Source organism: Dicentrarchus labrax, unplaced genomic scaffold, assembly GCF_905237075.1.
Source record: "Dicentrarchus labrax unplaced genomic scaffold, dlabrax2021, whole genome shotgun sequence".
In the NCBI taxonomy this organism is placed as follows: domain Eukaryota; kingdom Metazoa; phylum Chordata; class Actinopteri; family Moronidae; genus Dicentrarchus; species Dicentrarchus labrax.
This window is the reverse complement of record NW_026136714.1, coordinates 3,340,331-3,358,797: the sequence shown is the minus strand read 5'-3', so window position 1 is coordinate 3,358,797 and position 18,467 is coordinate 3,340,331. Positions and strand designations below refer to the sequence as shown.

The 18,467-nt window shown below is 43.7% G+C and overlaps 2 protein-coding genes across 7 annotated transcripts in view; one reads left to right on the top strand and one right to left on the bottom strand.

Annotated features, from left to right (window-relative positions):
* Positions 1–602: 602 nt before the first annotated feature.
* Positions 603–3,275, top strand: LOC127376115 (L-serine dehydratase/L-threonine deaminase-like). Its single transcript, XM_051422712.1, has 8 exons — positions 603–707; positions 811–967; positions 1,103–1,142; positions 1,242–1,381; positions 1,650–1,741; positions 2,200–2,427; positions 2,520–2,644; positions 2,743–3,275. The coding sequence occupies exons 2-8, from the start codon at positions 815–817 to the stop codon at positions 2,937–2,939; spliced, it is 975 nt and encodes a 324-aa protein (XP_051278672.1). The 5' UTR covers positions 603–707; positions 811–814; the 3' UTR covers positions 2,940–3,275.
* Positions 3,276–5,478: 2,203 nt separating this feature from the next.
* Positions 5,479–18,467, bottom strand: part of LOC127375726 (probable E3 ubiquitin-protein ligase HECTD4) — a 38,769-nt gene continuing 25,780 nt past the window's right edge. For all 6 annotated transcript variants that reach the window (XM_051421906.1, XM_051421908.1, XM_051421909.1 and 3 more), the window contains exons 55-76: positions 17,709–17,869; positions 17,443–17,624; positions 17,142–17,347; positions 16,914–17,044; positions 16,596–16,801; positions 16,315–16,494; positions 14,479–15,872; positions 14,179–14,386; positions 13,865–14,088; positions 13,565–13,710; positions 12,349–12,452; positions 11,801–11,924; positions 10,801–10,991; positions 10,485–10,631; positions 10,231–10,350; positions 9,968–10,123; positions 9,748–9,851; positions 9,364–9,585; positions 9,111–9,277; positions 8,810–9,005; positions 8,277–8,499; positions 5,479–7,772 (exon numbers count right to left, since the gene is read on the bottom strand). In XM_051421906.1, the coding sequence (XP_051277866.1) occupies positions 7,636–7,772; positions 8,277–8,499; positions 8,810–9,005; positions 9,111–9,277; positions 9,364–9,585; positions 9,748–9,851; positions 9,968–10,123; positions 10,231–10,350; positions 10,485–10,631; positions 10,801–10,991; positions 11,801–11,924; positions 12,349–12,452; positions 13,565–13,710; positions 13,865–14,088; positions 14,179–14,386; positions 14,479–15,872; positions 16,315–16,494; positions 16,596–16,801; positions 16,914–17,044; positions 17,142–17,347; positions 17,443–17,624; positions 17,709–17,869 (4,929 nt within the window). In that variant the 3' untranslated portion in view covers positions 5,479–7,635. The remainder of the gene's footprint in view (positions 7,773–8,276; positions 8,500–8,809; positions 9,006–9,110; positions 9,278–9,363; positions 9,586–9,747; positions 9,852–9,967; positions 10,124–10,230; positions 10,351–10,484; positions 10,632–10,800; positions 10,992–11,800; positions 11,925–12,348; positions 12,453–13,564; positions 13,711–13,864; positions 14,089–14,178; positions 14,387–14,478; positions 15,873–16,314; positions 16,495–16,595; positions 16,802–16,913; positions 17,045–17,141; positions 17,348–17,442; positions 17,625–17,708; positions 17,870–18,467) is intronic.

The following is an 18,467-nucleotide window of genomic DNA, read 5'->3' as shown; positions in this document are numbered from 1 at the left end:
ATTTTAAAGCACTTTCCCTGAGACAGCAGCTCACACTGTCGGAACACCGGATTATTCAGGTTTGAGCCGTCCGCCCGGAGGCTCTTCATTGAGGCCGCTTTTGGTAGTTGGGCATCGGAGCCAAAATAGTAGCGACTCTTTTGGTAATGCCGGCGGTGTGCGCAATTCCTTTAGAGGGGAGAGGAACATGCCAAGGACGGCGGGTGAAAATGTCGTGGGGGGGGGTCACAAAGGAGGCGAGAGGAGGGCGGAATTATGTAATGGTGGTTATGGGAAACGTGTTTTTCTACGCTTTTAATGGTGCGGACGGATTAAAATATTCCCTCTTAATTATAACAGCAGGAGGTTGGAAATAGGTTTTTCTCATTTAGTGCTCCCAGTCACACCAGTGCTGCCTGTTTTGGATATCTCAGTTTACACCAGACAATGACTCATCCTGGAAAAGAGTTTGTTGTCAAAGAAAATGGGATTATATTCAATGGAAGCGATTTTTCATCCATCCTCGGCGCTCCTCTTCCTCACACTCACTGGGAGGGTCTGATGAGTGAGTGCTTGACCCTGATTGGTCTGCAAGTGGGCCTCCTTTGCCAAGCCCACAGCACAAGTAGGTATATATGCACTTGAGATGCATGAGTGAAAGGAATAAGGAGGTTTGGGATCATCAGTAATCCAGAACAGCTCGTTATCCTGCCATCCATCAGAGACTGGTGAGTTGAAATCTGTGATATTTCAGGAAAGAGAGCATTCTTAGGTGGGGGAAAGTGATGTTTTGAATTATTTGACACTTTTCTCTGCTTGTCTGTTCCACAGCGAGATGAAGACCCAGCAGCCTCTTCATGTGGCCACTCCAGTGAGGCAGAGTCTGGCCCTGACTAAAGTAGCGGGGACCTCTGTTTACCTCAAGCTGGATTCATCTCAGCCCACAGGATCCTTTAAGATCAGGGGCATCGGACACCTCTGCAAAACTGTGAGTAATGCTCTCCTGTTCTGTTCAGTTTGAAGGAGCTTTGTGATGGCGAAGGTGTGTCTGAGTTTGGACCAGCTCCAGTGTGGCTGATGGGAGATCTGCTAACATGTGTTTAATGTCTCTTTTTCCCTGCAGTGGGCCGAGCGAGGATGTGAGCGGTTTGTCTGCTGTTCAGGTGAGCACTGAAACAACAAAGAAAATCAATTGAAGCATTGTCTCGGCCCTCTGTTGGTGTGTTTGAGTGTGTAATCTTTGTCGCTTTTGGCCCCAACAGGAGGAAACGCCGGCATGGCAGCAGCTTATTCTGCCCGTCAGCTCGGGGTACCTGCGACCATAGTAGTTCCAAGTGTTACACCAAACCCAACAGTGGAGAGGCTGAAAGATGAGGGCGCCACTGTGGTTATTCATGGCAAGGTAAGTTAATCTGATGTATTGTTTCCTACATCCATCATATTCTGGTTCAATTTTGTGCATGATCTTTATTATTTTCATAGTTTTCTTCACCCAAATGACTGAGAATGCGAAATGATGAGAAGAGACAAGCAGACAATTGGCATAAGAATTACAACTGAAAGTAACAATTAAAATGGTTTTATAGATTCATGGACAAATGCAGAAATCGAATGATATTAGAATTGTTTTTTAATTCATCAGATTAAATAAAGCTGTGTCTTTTTTTTAGGCTCTGAATGAAAGCATTGAATACGGACAGCAGCTTGTGGCAAACAACCCCGGCTGGATCTTCGTCTCACCCTTTGACGATCCCCTCATCTGGTAAGACTGTCTCAGTCAGTCTGACAGCACTTACATTAGTATGTGCTGTACATGGTGATCTATCTGTCATCGGGTGATAGAGAGGGAGAAGTGATTAGTCTCCTCTCTAAAGGAAATTGAATTGTTTTAAAATGTGCAAGTGACTGATAGCGACACCTGTCTTATCACGCAGTGTCATTTGTACAGAACAGTCTCAGGGGCTGGGTGAGGTGTAATGTCAGATACTGAGAATCTTATCACAGTGCTAACTTTGAGTGGTTGTCAGATGATTCATTTACACATTGAACGTCACAGTTCCCCACTGTGTTATGATCAGTATTATAGAGTAAATTTTAAGGACGATTTATTGCCTGAAAGGAGAAAGAAAACAAATCTGAGTTTCCTTCTTTGCATAGTGCTGAAATCAATGTTGAATTTCACGGAAGCTGACCGGGTTTCGTTTGTGTTTGTGTGTTCAGGGAAGGCCACACGTCTCTGGTGCAGGAGCTGGAGCACGACCTGAAGGAGAAGCCGGGAGCGATCGTGCTGTCGGTGGGAGGCGGAGGCCTGCTGAACGGAGTGGTGGAGGGACTGCGTCGTGCCGGCTGGGCTGACGTGCCCATTGTAGCCATGGAAACCTTGGGAGCACATAGCCTCAATGCAGCAATGAAAGCTGGGAAGCTGGTCACGCTACCTGAAATTACCAGGTACAAAGACCTAGATACAGTACTATACCCAAATAATAACATTATCCCACATGTTTCCCTGGTAAAGGCTGACCTGTCTCTTTGCTCTCTAGTGTTGCAACCACACTGGGCCTGACGAGGGTGTCTGCTCAGACGCTTAAACTGGTCAACGAGCACACAGTGTTCTCAGAAGTAGTCACAGACCAGGAGGCTGTGAAAGCTGTGGAGCGCTTTGTAGGTGAGTACGACACGCGCCTGAACAGATGCACAACTGATCTAAAATGCCACAAAGTCAGCTGTGAGACTGATCTCCCCTGGTGTCTCCTCTTTCTGCAGATGACGAGAAGGTCCTGGTGGAGCCGGCCTGCGGCGCTGCCCTGGCAGCTGTGTACAGTGACATTATCAAAAGGCTGCAGGAAGAGGGCAGGCTGGCAGAGCGTCTCATGGGCCCGGTGGTCATTGTGGTGTGCGGCGGAAACAACATCAGCATGGAGCAGCTAAGCAGGCTGAAAAAGCAGCTTGGTATTTCCTAGTGTGGCCAACCATCTCGGATCCTTTCTTCTGTTCCTCTATCAGCTGGTCTCAATCCATAAACCCCATTATTCATATACTCCATAGATCGAATCATTCCCGACTGTGTAATTCTTTTTTTATCTTGTGAAAATGTTATAATTGTGATGCTGCTCTGGCAGAGGTAGTTTTTGTCTAGAGAGACCTCTTTCAGGAAAACAAAAATGTATAAAAAGTACACTTAGACATTTGGCTTGCATTTGTATTTAGCATACTTGCTTTGTAAAAGCATGTGTATGTTGTTCTTCTGCTTTTGTACTTTGGAATGTATTTAAAAAATAATAAATTATATTTCTGAATATTCTGTCTAAAGAATCATTTCACTGCCTTTACTGCAGATGTTATATAAAGTATACAGATCGGACCACTTCCTCACAACATAAGCTTTAACCAACAGTCATGCAATATGTGAATGGAATAGCTCAAGCTGATATTAGCTTCTTGCAGATATATCATTATATAATCAAGAATGAAGAAATACAGAATAAATGGCATTAAATTGTAGTAGTTTGTCAACCAGAGAGCATTGCCATGCTGAGTTTTACATTGTAAAATGTCCTGCCCCATAGACAAGAGATCTGTATCAAAGTTGTTTGCTTACATCGTGTGTTAATGTTATGTATGTAGAAGGTACTATTGGCTGATTTATTTATATATTTTTTATACACACAAATATTGATATTAGCTTCAAAAATCCAGTATTAGTCGGCCTATAGTTTGTACCAGTAATTCTTTGAAACTTTTTTTAATAATGTACCCCCTGACCAGTGCAAACCAGTTTTGGTTAAAACACACTCACTAAATTCATGGCAAACCATTTTCATCATCAATAACATTAAGACCACATTCAGTCCCTTCAGAAACTCACAGCTTTTTTAATTTTTTTTGGGGGGGGGGATTGCTGTGGCATAAAATATCCTAATATAGTGTGTGAAGATTTTATCACACTGCAGTGTATTCCAGCCGGGTCAAGTGGTCCCACTACCTTATCGACCTTTAGGTTGTTACAGAAGCGGTTTATGGGTCAGTTGCATGTTGCATGAACACAGCAGACCTCTCCACGCCTTTTGAATACACTGAGCTTCCCAGCGTCCAATTGGCTGGATTGTTAGGGATGTGGCACTTTTCCTTGCTGCTCATTGGTTGGAGGGGTCATTAAAACAGGGGTGGAGGGCCCTTATGTCAGAAAGAGGGGTGACAGCTGCGTGGAAGGGACATTTGATTGACTCCTTTAAAACCAACAAGTGAACATGCTGGAGACATTCCTAGAATTCCTCCAGGGTAACCATGTAGTTTTGGTATTAAAAGTGGGAAATTTTACTTAAAAATATGAGGAAAAGTCAACCGATAAAGATGTCACTTGTTTTTTATGTTTAATAATTTTCTGACTATTGTGCAGTAGAGTGAGACATACCTCAGCTGGGGGAGCTGTACTGTATATACATAGAACATAAGTGCTCCAACTCAACTGAGTTTGCAGTGTAACAAAGAAATATCTGACAATTTTTTTTGCTGATGTAACAGATTTTTTTCCTTCCATCATTGTTGATGGTTCCCTTTGAATGGAGCATACAATGGAGCAGAGGGGACAGTGTGAGTCAGTGAGGAGGACGACTGGAGATCCAGCTGGAACTGGCCTGGCCCAGCACTCACTGGTGTCTGGTTTACAGGCAGTGGTGGTGACGTAACAAGATCGTAACTGGGGGCCTTACATAAAATGCATGTCCTAAAGGAGACAAAACACACTTCACAGGCATCATTTATCAATAGGCATGGAAACAGGCATGTCCGCTTCACCATGTAAACTGTTCAGTCAGTATGCAAATGTGTTTTTTTGTGCGGTAAACTTGTTTTCCCAACCACACTGACCATTTACATGAGCAATATCTATAAATGATTTTCTCTCCTGTGTATACAATTTAAGAGAAAACATGTTTTTGGTGGATAATATTTATATTTTATATATTAAGTCCCTTAATGTCTTGTGCATCATCTGTGAAACAGGTGGAAAACAAGTTTCGACGTGATTTTCTTTTTTTGTCAAGACGGCGCTTCATCCCATTCCCTTCAGCCTGCGACATGATGCCGAAACTATGATATAATCTGTCCTGCAAGATTTTTTTTTCTAGTCTAGTTTCTCATAGAACTACCCTTTCATGTATAATCAAAATAATAACACTATTTGTATTCTTTCTTGTAATACTTGAACATTCAAGTGGCCCCCCTATGACAGTGGCCCCAAGGCTATTTAAAACCTCTGCTCTAAACACAAGGTACGCATATATAAAGTCTGTTAGCAAGTTATGTAACAACAAACAAACACAAAATGTATGTTCTCACAGACGAAAAGAAACTTAAGGAACTTTATTCAGCTGTTCTTAAGGAGATTTTATTTAGATCAGACTTAAACGGATCACCAGATTAGTTTTTTCTTATTTGCCTCTCGGAGCTTCTGTAGAATATGTATATATAAAAGCCAAAAAGCAGGACAATGAAACAGTGTTTGTACATGAAGACATTTCTTTATTGTGACACAGAAATCTCAAATGCCATCTGATTCTTTACATCTGTATAATCCTTTTTAGATATGTTAAGTTTCTGATGTGCAGAGGTAAGACAGTAAAAGTTAAGTTAATGCAACCATAAATAATTGTAATAAATATCAAGTAAATGTACAGCACACATTTTTATCGCAACACCTCTTTGTATGGATATGTCCTTTTTATAACCTTATCATCTCCCCCGGAGGAGGAGGGAGTAGAAGAGAGAGCGTCCCTGTTAGCAGCGGTATAATCACCCTTCAAAAGAACTGAACCAAAACCGAAACTCGCAAGCAATTCAACAATCCAATATGCGTCAAATATCAATTCTGTTGTGTTTTTCAGTTCTATCCAAGTAAAATGGCGATTTTACTCACACAAGAAAACATGTTTCACCATGAGTAGAAGAAATTGAATCCATCTGAGTACAAGACAAAGGTGATAAGATTACTGGTATTTCCAAAATTCATAAAAAATAACAACACAACAAACCGGATATCCAACAGACATCACCTAGTTTGCTCATTTTTAGAATCTTTTCTTGGAAGAGTAGTGCAAACCAAAAGCAAAAATAATAAAAGGTGAAGTGAAATAGCAATTAATAAAAACTGCCATCAAACATAACTTCAGTCTATTTACATTTTTTTCCTATTTAATTTTTACACAGCTAAACATTTGGTTATGGTAAAATGAACAAAAGACAAAAGAAACAGCAGAATCCTGATCTCTCATTAAAGAAAACTATGAAAAGGCAGAACTCAAGATAATCCGCCACCCCTCCCCCAGTGTGTGTGTGTGTGTGTTTGTATATGTGTGCGTGTGTGTGTGTAGATTGTGTATGTTTGGGAGCAGGGGGGGGTTGCACATTCAGTAGCAGTAGCACACAAACAATGTGGGAGAGCAGCTCATGAGAACATCATCTCCTTCCCATTTTCACAAAACAACACAGGTTGCACAGACCTGAAATGCAGTATTATCAGAACCAGCAGGCCTCTCCAGTCTACCCGACCTACCATGCCGCCAAAGCTACTCGGATATTCAAAAAAAATAAATCCAAAAAGCAATTTCATAAACTAATAGATTAATATGACTTTTTACATGACTTAAATACCCTCTCTTTTGGAGACTCGGATAAAATGTATTCAGTTTATATAGGCATAAGTTAGTTTGTCCATTAGCAGTTCATATTTCTTAAAACAGGCAGTAAACTACATAATATCCTGTACAGCACTTGTTCACATCTTCTGCCTGCTCATAGCTGACGCGGTCAAAAATAGGCAGCGTCACACGTTTCCTTTTTCTAGTAGTAGTCGTACCTCCGACTCAAAAGTCAGATAATTCTATGAAAATCATTTGGGCTTTTTTCTTTTTCCACACAGAACCAGCATCAACCTCTAGAGAGAGGCTCCTACAGCAAAGGCATGTTTCAGAACATCACCCCCACGGAGGGAGAGACAGAGGGAGGCAGCTAGGTTAAGCATTAGGAGAGTAACAGTTTGTCTGTTTCCTTCACAGATACGCAAAAGTTCAGCATCTCAGAGTAGAGCCGGTTTAGCTGAGACCACACTTTCAAATACTGAAAGGTTTGGAAATCAGGAATTGAACTCGCAACTGTAAAGTGCTGATCTGAAGCCATCCCAGTAAGTTGTTAAATTCACAGAACTCGACTGAAGCTTGTTAAACCCTCTGTCAAAGATAGGGGGAGGGGAAAAGGTGAATAAATAAAACAGTGTCACAGTTGTTTCACTTCAATGCCATCCTCAAACTCAGTGCAACCAGAACAGACACTCGTTAACGCTGTCAGTGCTGGTTCAGATTATCTTCCCTGAATTCTTCACAAAAAATATGTGTCAAAAATAATCATGTAGTATTGTGTAAAATGCTAAAAAAAAAAAAAAAAAAAAAAAAAAAAAAAAAAAGCAGGGATGAACATGCAAAGCATTAATAGCCACTCATATCAAATAAAATGAAATAAAATTGAATTGGAGCATCAGAGCATCGAGGACTGTGGTCTGTCTCATAGGAGGGTCCGGGGAAAGAAAGGGAGGCAGGGGTCAAAAGTAAGATGGGTGGGTGGGAAAGGTATACACGCTTGGGAACATTGGGTTGTCAAGTCTTCTTAGCCGCTAAGAGGGTCCTCGCGGTAGTGGATGGCGTATCGCAGCTTCTCCAGCATCACGTCCAAAGAGGTGTACTGGGGCAGTTTCACCATGAACATACAGGTCTCCACGCGAATGTAGCGCGAATCTGGCTGACCTGGAGGGAGGAAAAACAGGAAGAATTATAACAAAATCGCCTAGTACTTCTTATAGATAAAGAGTCTTATTACGTAGGTTTACCACTAGAGCTTTTCATGGAACTGCGCAGTAAGTGTGTGATAATAAGCTTGTGTAGGTGATAAAATGTAGTGTTAATCTTATCTGTGGTGAACCCTAGTAGTTTGTTTTAGCCTGTGATATTAAACAGTGACTCAGGAATCTAGGAAAGAACCCATTTGTGTGAAAGATATGAGAAACATGTTAACAGTGTGTCTACCTACATGAAACTGCCTGACATGTCTGTTATACAAACCTATTATTTTACCAACACAAGCTATCATGTCATCATGTTCAAAGTCTCCCTGAGGTTGTAAGACAGTACGAGCTGCTTTGACCATCACTATCAGCAGTTTGTGCACATACAGCACGGAGGAGAACGTCACGCAGAGATAGCAGCCGTTGTGTCCAATCACGGCTCTGTTGAAACCTCGTAAGCCATTACCTGCAGCTCCATCAGGAGGAGCGATCTTCATGGGGTAGGGGGGGACATGGGCGGTGTCGGGACCCCCGTCCTTGCAGGGGCAGGTGAATGGTATGCGCTCCTGGTTGCAGGCGAACTTGATGAACTTGCAGAGCTCCTCTTGAGTGAACATTTCCAGGGCGGTCCAGAAGAACTCGATGTGCTGGTCGGTCTCCATCAGGCCCACCTGGTACATGGTGTGAGCCTACAGAGGGACAGAGCGGGGCAATAGTTTGAATAGATTTGATTCATAGCAGTACGAAAATAAGGTGTTTGTCATTTAAACTGACTGTAATGTTGAAACAACTTTATAATGTATCTCTCCTATTCCCACATCAACAGAAAGTGTAAAAACTACACACTACAATTACAGCTGTCACTGAAATATTTATAGTTTACTGGTCTAGAACAGGTTCGTATAATATGTGGGGGTGGGAAATGTTTACACTTGCTTTGTAATGTAGTATAAAACAGATTTCAACAGGCACTTTATTACACTCAAATAAATTCATTACCTTAAGGAACTCCAGGTTGATGTAAGGCAGGCCGCAGGTGCGCAGCTCCATCTCGAGGGGGATGAGCATGGTGAGCAGCTGCAGGGGAATGATTGAGCCGAGCCCCGCGCGCACTGCTGTCATACACTCCACGTTCTGCAGCTCCCTCAGACGAAGGCTCCGCACGGCCCGCGCATACACATCCTTGTTCTCCCAGCTTAACACACACAAACAAGCACACAATATATAAAAGAGGAAGTCATCTTGTATGTAGATAACTGCAGTTTGAAAGGATTGATAATGAAGACAATCATCAGTTTACCTGACAGTGAGGCTGCGACCTCCCTGACAAAGCTCCACCTCCTCGCCCGTCATTGTGACGTAGGTGAACGTGCAGCAGGGTCTGCTGGGAGAGTCGGGGCTTTCTCCCGAATGGTGCTGGGAGGAGATCTCAGCACACAGGGCCTCCAGCTCCGTCTCATCACTCACCTGCAGAGAACAGAGGTCATGTTACAGTAATTTGGACAATGGTATTAGCAGGGGAAGACATGATGTATATACTAAAGGTCCCTTACATTTTCAAACTTCTTTACATAGTTGTAAGTGAGCACATCAGCTTCCTGCAGGTCCTGCTCTGTGTCGAGGGACTCGCCCACCAGACCCTTCCAAAAGGAGCCCAGTAGGTCCAGAGGAAGTGGCACATCTGCCCGGATGGCTATGCCCAGAAGCTGACCAAAGAAATGCAACAACTGTTCCTCTGCATAGCTGATAGGGCAGGGTGTCAGGATGTACTTCCCCTGAGGAAAGCAAAAGAAACAACAATGATTAATACATCAGCCTCTGTGACTAACCAGAAACCAGCCAGATATGATTCTTAGGATATATATGCTTTGTTGGGAAGAACAAAAGTGTCAAAAACAAGACATACTGAAAACTTGTCAGATTGCGAGAAACCTTACCTTGTTACGGTTGGCTGCAGCACTGGGGCAGGGGAGCAGCAGGGAGAGAGCAGAACTCTGTAACTCCTTACACACCTGCCATAGAAAATGTCTGAAGGAGCCACCTGGAGACAGATTCAACAAAGCTAGAGTTAGGTTTGAAAAAAAAAGAAAAGAAAAGAAGAACAAGTACAAGGACTGCCCGGCAGTACAGGAAAAGATGTGAAGGAGAAATTCTGACTTGTGCCATGAACTTCCTCTCCAGTGAAGCGGATGTTGAAAGCATAGGTTGGGTCTCCTCCACTGGCCAATTTCACACAAAGCTGGGAAGACGGCACGCAAGACAGCTGCCGCGCTGCCTGGCAGAAATATGTGTTCTCTGATGATCTGATCTCACCTGAAGGACAAATGCCAGAGACAAAGAAAGGATATGTGCAAAGATTCAGTACAAGTTACATAAAATGGGAAACAATAAATATGAGAACAAGCAAAAGGAATGCATACCTCCCACAATCTCTAGAGGGTCCAGTGTAATCTCTGGGGCAGCATGATCAGCAGTCCGCTGCACTGTGGCATTCAGGACTCTGTTCATTACTGTGACCTTAGTGTCGTAGAAGATTAGACCTGTAATCAGTGGAGACAGGAGATGAGCTGAGCAGATTCACTTTGTTTTAGTCCAATTCAGAGATTTCCCTAAATAGGTCAATAAACAGACTTGTCTTCTTGACTTGCTACATCTGCTCTGAGATCCTGCTCACCTTTGGCCTCACATAACAGTGCTGCGATGCTGTTCTCATAGGTTTGTGTCTGTCTCAGCTCTACTAGCGGCAGGAAGAAACTCTCCAGGGTGTTGTTGAGGGACTGCAACAGAGCAAAGCGCAAGCGCAGGCTCTCCACAGGGACATCTGAAAACACACACATCATTTTTTTAATAAACTGCATGTTAAATCATAGATGACAATATGTGCATTGGATACAAACATTATTATTGAAAGAGGAGGAAGAGAACAACAGGGTTTGGGCCTTTTTGACCATCCTGTTGCGCAGACAGTAACAAACAAGTGGTTTACTTACTGAGCAGGCAGGCCACACGAGGATCAGCAGTATCACTGGGGTCCAGGTAGACTTCATGGGGGTGTAGTCTGGCTGGTGTGATAGCCAGGTGACGGCAGAGTCTGTTGATGTACTGGACCAATGCCACGTCCATTTCCAAGCCCCACTTCCTACAGGCCTTCTGGGCGTGACGTGTGTCTATACACGTGCACCTAGTACAGAAGACAACTGCTGTTAAATACAGACCTCCCATAATGTTTAGTCACTTATAATAATATGAAACATCAGTGACCAGGAGTATTTGTACCTCAGGGGGTACAGAGTAGTTTATTTTGCAAATTGGGAGGAAACAAAATTAAAGATTTGATTAAAATACATCCACATATGGTCTGAGGTAGAACAATACATTTAGGGGATATTACAATTAAGAGTGCATGAAAATTATTTAGCAAGTGAGCATGAAATAGTTAGATAAAAGTAATGGCTAACAAACGGTTGGAACATCCAGCTTTTGCCACCCCAGGTGGTAGCAATGTAAAGATATACCACGAGACAGTTCAATCAGTGAGAAAAATTAATTGTGACATGAATTGTAATATCATAAAATAAATATCATATAAATATCAAGGCGCAAAGGTTTTAGGTTTATACCCTACCTTAGAAATCAAAAAGGATTCCATGTATCAAACCAAACTCAACATTGACAGTTTAACTGCATGATATGATATAAAATATTGTGAAATCCACTATAATATTGACCTTTTTATGATTAATAGTTAAATAACATCTAGTTTGAAATGAATTAAAAAGAATACATTTGGAACATGAATGGTGGTGTTAATGAAGGCGTTCTCGAGTTCATCGGACTCAGCTGTGGGGGAACGTCCACTGATCTACACTATCTAGTATTTCAAGAATGTTTGGACACACTGTTCTGTTCTCGCAGAGCTAGTGTATGTGACAGTATTTGAGCTGCAGCAGTCTGAGTGCTGGTTATTAGGGTATGCCTCCCAAGTCTCACCTTTCAAAGTGGAGATCATAACCACAAGCCAAAATTGCCCTCCAGACGCTACGGATGTCTTGCTTGGCCCGGTCGACAGCAAATTTATGGAAGCCCTCCAGTGTCAGGTATTTCTCCTCTGGGACTAAAGAAAACAGAGTGGTATGTGAGACAGCTCACAGCTCCTGCTTTCAAAACACAACTCAAATGTACTCTTGTGGGGTTGGTAGAGCATCACAGTAGGGACACAAGTTACCAAAGTGGTATCTCCACTTTGTCTGACCAATGTTAACGACATAACAAGACACATTTAGTTTGTACTTGTATAACACAAAGACAAGAACGGAAAATCCTCACTTTTCTGCCAGTGGATTGATCAGTTAATTTACTGTTTCATATTCAGGGAAGGGGAGTAGAGCGCAGTCATTTCTAGATACATATAATGGTATTTAGCAAAAAAATTAAACTGATGTGTTGGAAACATTTGTTAACCCCACTGTCTGTAACTTTTGACCACTGATTGACCATTGATGAACGTATGTCGTCAAAGATGTGTGATTATTGCCAACCTTCAGTTTTCTTTGCAGGAGATTTTTCCACATCTTTCTCATCAGGTCTGGATTTCTCAGGAGATTTAGGCTTCAGGACTGTCTTCTTCTCACTCAGTGCAGTCCTGGTAGAGGAAAGAAACCACCAAATTTCATTCAATTAGTGTAAAAAAAAAAAAAAAAACCTTTTACACATGCAGTCTGTGCCTTAATGTTTACATTTACCTTCCTTGCCAATGTTTTCACGAGTGATTTGATAAACAAGCACTACAAGTTATTTTGTTTGCAATGAAGCTAAGTTCTTTTTTTGTGGAACTTGTTGAATATTAAATACACTGCAAAAAACAGCTCCCCGTCCGCCATATTTCTGAAAATAATGAGACGAAGTTCCACCGGTTTACAGTTTGAAGTAGTTTGACCTATGACATGCACTAATGACCTGTGTAAACAAAGCTAGTAAAGTTATGTTGTTTACTACAAAAATGGAGGACACTAGTGAACAAAGCATGGAGCAACGTTGTCCTGAGTGGACAATTGCCACACCAAAGCATCTGAGAAGCCGTGTGCTTCTGTTGACTTTGAACAAAGCAGCTGTCTAACTCTACAACCACAACAAATCTAGAGACTCACTCGCTAACGTTAGCTTGTCACCCAAGTGAGGCAACGGAGAGGAGGCACCACAAACGAGTGGGGCAAGGTCAAGTGTACAACCTCGTCTGACTGCTACTATTTGGCATACTCAGCTTCAGCAGGGCTCTTGCCAGAAGCTCCTAAGAATGACATTACTGATAAGATTTATATGCAGCTATGTGGCCCATTAGCGTGGTAAGAATGACTGTCTAATCCTTTGTGTAGTCTTTACATTCCATGTTCCTGTGTAGTGTCACATTTGTACTATGTGTTATATTTTGTTCGATGTCATTCAAACTAGCTGGGGGTAATTTAAAATTAGTTAGAACTTTATTTTTGGAAAAAGTGACAGGCCTAGCCCCCATCTTCTTCTTCTGTTGAGTTTTATGGTGGTTGTCATCCAGAAGTGTTAGATTGCCGCCATCTGCTGGATCGTCCCCTTTCCTCAGCACTGCCATGGCATGTGTGAAATGGTGCTAGATTGAAATGTTCCTGAAGAAGCTGTGAGTGTGTGAAAACTGAAAAGCACTAGCAGTGCCTGAAAGATTATCTCAGTAATTTACTATGTGTGAAAAAGGCGTGTAAAGTTGTGTGGGAAGTTACTCACCTGACACTGTTGAGGACAGACTTTTCCTTGGTGGGAGGTTTGGTGATGGGCCTCTTTGTGCTCACAACCTTGCCTTGGTGCTGTTCTTTTCCTGCTTTGCTGTATTTGTTCTTATTGGGCTTGGGAGTGCCATACTTTCTTAGAATCTGATACAAACAAATCATTTTCACACATGTCAGTGTACATACAGAATAAAGTGTTAACAATTTACTTATGGTGGTTGGCCTCAGAGGGAAGCAGGGGGAGTTTCAACCTGTAACAACAGGATCACTGGACATTCCCTGGTAATGTATTATTTACCTGAGTAAGCTGGTCTTCAAGTACTTTCTTTGGAGGCCTAACATTGGTGAAGAAAGTATGCAGTAGGTTGCCAGGAGTCTGAGCGTTGATCTGCTCCTTGCTGAGGTAAATGTCTGACACTTTAACTGGCTTGGCCGGTGTGAGGCTGAGCATCTGCTCCGAGTGCACACAACTCTTAAAAATATCTGTGAGGACATCTCGTGCTCCGGGTACAAGCTTGTCACCTTTAAACACGGAGAGATAAGATTTGGTACTGGCAGAGCTAATGTCACTGTGTAAGAGCAGAAAACATCAAACCAGAGTCAAACACTAACCTCTGACTGACTTGTCCAGGAAGTAGTCTTCAAGAGCAGAGCTTCCCTGTGTGTCAAACAGGCTTTGATTAACACTGGAAGCTGTGAGGATCTCCTCATTGGTCAACTCCATTAGCTCCTCTTCACCTTCCAGACTAGACAAACCAATCAGGTCACTGCTGTTGAAAAGACTGGCTCGGATTTTTTCCACTTTGGCCCGAGAACGAACCTATAATCAACAACAGAGAAACAAGTGTATTTCCTCAGAACAAAACAAAATCAAACCGCGTGGATCCATTATGGTACGCTTAATAAACCCACCTCAATGACAGCGTAACCCTTGATGGGCCTGGCCATGACTGCATTGCTCTCCAGCGAGGTGACTGTGTGCATAGAGCCGCCATCTGACACCGACGGTGTTTCTGCTCCGTCGAGAGGCTCCCCCAAGCTGCCGAGACTCCCCAGGCTTCCTGTACTGCACAGGGAGGTATCTAAACTCTCCTGGCTAGAAACAGTCTGGGGGTCTTGGGGGCCCTGCTGGGGGTATGTAACAGCTGAAGCTGCAGCAGCAGGGGTGAGAGGTGGAACAGCCAACAGCTCCTGATCAACAGAAAGTTCACTGGCAGTGCGGGAGACTCCCTGAGAGGAGCTACCGATCGATGTCTGGCTGGTAGAAGCTGAAGCGCTCACACTCATAGCTGGAGTCACGCTGCTGGAGCTGTCAGGACTCTCAGGGCCTCCGCTGTTGGGGAAGGGGCGCTCAGGTTCAGGGCCTGCTTTACCATCCTGAGGGCTAGAAATCCCAGCTTTGGGCTTCTTGGGGTCCTCTTCCTGCAGAGGGATGAAGACTTCATCTTTGAAGAGCCCTCCATGTGCGTTGCAAGCCCTGCGAATAGCCTTTCGGACCGCAGCCTCCTCCAGGTGCGTGGGGATACCTGAGAGCACCAGCAGGCGACTGTGGGCAGTGGGACCCACCAAAGCCTGGCAGGCATCTGTCACTGCATCGCTGGTCACACTTAAGCCCTGCGGGTCCTTATTGGCTAAATGTCGTAGGATCATCAGGAGAGTGAGGCAGCGGTGGAACCACAGCATGTCCTCAGGTTTACTACCCGCCATGTTCAGCAGGGCACTGTCACTCTCTGACAACCGCGCACCTCCACTTCCCCGTTTGCCTGAGACTGCTGCTGCCACTGCAGCTGCTGCTCTCTCACGCTTCATCTTCACCTTCTTACGTTTGGATAGCAGGCTGGGGCTCTGTGGTGTCTGGCCTGGGGACGATGACGACGATGAAGAAGAGTCACTAAGGTTAGGGGCGCTGGTGGAGGACAGGGCTCCCACTGAGGAGCCGCTTACATTGAGGGGAAGTGTCACCTCTGCCACAGCCAGACACACCTCCATCAGAGCGTGGAAGTAGGTAGAGAACCGGCTCTGCTCTGCCCCCAGAGCCAATGCGATGCCTCCGGATGAAGACCCCCCTGCTCCAGCCCCTCCAGCAGTCCATCCCTGAGTCTCCCTGTCGTAAAGCTTTCGGAGTTCTGTCTGCAGGGCCATGAGCACTGCGAGGCAGGGGTTAAGCAGCAGAGCAATGGAGCTGGAGAGACCAGCAGGGCTCTTGCGCTGCTCCAAGTGGTGGATCTTCCGCAAAAGCTCAGCCAGCAAGTGAAAGATGAGCTCTTTGATGGAGGGAGCCAGATCAGTGGTCCAAAGCAAACCACCTAAAACATTAAGAAAATCCATAGTCATGTTTGGTATGATTTATCTTGCAAGCTTTCATATTTCTTCTAGGATTTATGGAGCTAGTAGAGAAGAGTACTGTACATGTGGGTTTAACTAGCTTGTAAACTCCTTGTAAGTATATGGTTCTTTTAGAGTGGAATGTAGTTTTAAAAACTTGAAATCCCACAGTGAAAGAGATACTATATCACACACCAACTAAGCATTAAATAATATCATAATGTCATAAAGCAAAATTAGAAAAAAACAGCGAACAGGAGTTAAACAACTTAAAGTGTAACAGGTAAAATCCACTTTTGTGCTTGTGGGTGACTGTGCAGAAGGATTTTACTAGGGCTGAATTTAAATAATGTGGACAGCAAATACAAATGGGTGAATAAATTAGGCTCATCAAAGTGTCCTTTTAACTGCTGTTATACCTACCTAGTAGTTCTACCACCTGCAGCAGCACAGACGAGGGCACTGTGTCCAGCTCATCCTCTGATCGCTCAGTGCTCTCTCCCAGCTTCCATGTCAACAGCTGTTCAGCAAATGCCATGGCTAAAGGAAACTCCAGTGGCAAGGAGTGCAGCACCAGTACAGCACCAGGAGGGGGCGACACCCCTATAATAAAGACAATGAGATATTTAATACCATTTTATCCTGTTTTTTACAGAATGTTAAAGCAGCCTGTATGCATTTCCTTTTCGGAGTTAGATACTCACCCAGCTTGATGTGCACCTTATCAGTGGGTATAATAACAGAGGGGTATTGGTTGGTTGTGGGAGGGGGAGTAAGGCCTGTGTTGGTAGGTGAGGCATCCAGTGGATAGCACACAGCCTCCATCAGATTTAGCTGTCCATTTCTACGCACTTTGTGACCCAGACCATACACCATGACTCGAGCCCAGGGAGCCTTGTAAAGGCTGGAGCTAATAAAGAAGAAAAGACAGGAGAGAATTATACAAAGTTAAAAAGAACTGGATGGCAGGAAGTCAGAGTTCATCACAAATTGCTGAAGTTGAACACTTATGAGGAACTCACTCTTTGCGGCACCCCAGCTGGCTCTCCTTGCAGGATACAATCACAAATGCAGCACCTGGAAAGCTGACATCCATGCTAACCTTTGACTCCGTCACAGGAAACTCCTCAGATGTAAACTGCTCTGGTGCATTCTGTCAAAGTCAACAGATTTATAAGAGGATTAGCAACTTTACAGACTGGGTAGGTATACAAAGACAAATCTATTAAGCACTGATTGGCAAATCTGACCTGCAGGAAGCAGCAGATCTGCTTTGTGAGCTCCAGCAGGCTTTCCTCTCCTTGATGCAAGGCACGGGTGATGGCCACTGTCAGCCACTCCCGGATGGGCTGAGCGTTGCCCTGGTAGAATAGTTCTGAGGGAGAACAGCTTTGGCCCTGGAGGTTGTGAAGCACAGACTGGGCCAGTAGGATAGAACTTGAACTAATAGTGCCATCTGCAGGAAGAACAACATCACAGCAGTCAGCACAGAAACACAAAAAGGTCATCACACTGAGGGATCCTGTTATTCACAAAAAGACTAATACTCACCGGGGAGGGGAGGAGCCAGCAGCTGGTTGGACAGCAGCTGCAGGTGTTCTAAGGTGATGTCACGGATAGCAGGTATGTGGAAGAGACGAGTGAAGGTGTGGGGATTCTTGGGGGCGAAGATGTTGAGCAAGGCCATGCGGCAGTATAACCGAGCCAGCGCACTCTCACAGCGAAGCAGTTCCCTACAGTAAACCGGTAAAACACATTTTATTTTAAGCACTGGTGCATGACGCATTTACATTATCCCCATTAGGTTCATACATTACCTATGAATCTGAATGTTGCTACTGTCTAGTGAGACTAAGCCATTAGCCGCAGTGCGTCGAGATCCAGCAGGCGGGCGCTCCAGCATCTCAATTGGGTACCAGTACCTCACCAGCACCCCCTCACTGCGCAGGTAGGTTTCCACCTGCACCAACTCATTCACCTGGATAGGTTGAAGGTGACAAATGGCATAAAAATAAGGTTTTTAAGTTGATAAGCATATTGATTTTGTATATGGCATCTGCACTCTCAGTTGTCTGCAGGCAGGGCACCAGAGACCGTTGTTGGCAAAATTAAATAAATTAGAGGTAATAGTTTCTTTATATGTACTAAAATCTTTCAAGCTAGTGTTTGTCCAGTCCTTATTATCATGATTACATGGCTGGGATGTGGGCCAATGAAGCAGCCAAAGAGCAATTTGGGGTGGGAACCCTGTGAAGTTCGGTGGAAAGTTGGTATTGCCCGACTATGGAAAAGGTTAACTGATATGGTTGATACCAGGCAAGCCAAAAGAAATATAACATCTCTCTATTGTGACATGAAATATGATTATTTAACTCAAACTTATGTTCATTTAATATATTTAAAGAAAAAACAGTCTAATTGTGCCCAAATGAGAGTTAATATACTGCCTCTTCTTACTAACACAGGTAGGTGTGCTGCTTTAGAAAAAGGATGTCAAATTTGTCTACTGTCTGATTTAGGGGAAATTAAAAATGAATATCATTTTATTTTTTACTGTCCAATAGTAGGAGAAATTA

What these genes read in the sequence shown, in the direction of transcription:
- LOC127376115 (XM_051422712.1), top strand. Translation starts at nt 815, where the DNA reads ATGAAGACCCAGCAGCCTCTTCATGTGGCCACTCCAGTGAGGCAGAGT. An exon ending in GCGGTTTGTCTGCTGTTCAG is followed by an intron (nt 1,143 to 1,241) that starts GTGAGCACTGAA and finishes TGGCCCCAACAG; the next exon opens with GAGGAAACGCCGGCATGGCA. An exon ending in ACGCTACCTGAAATTACCAG is followed by an intron (nt 2,428 to 2,519) that starts GTACAAAGACCT and finishes TTTGCTCTCTAG; the next exon opens with TGTTGCAACCACACTGGGCC.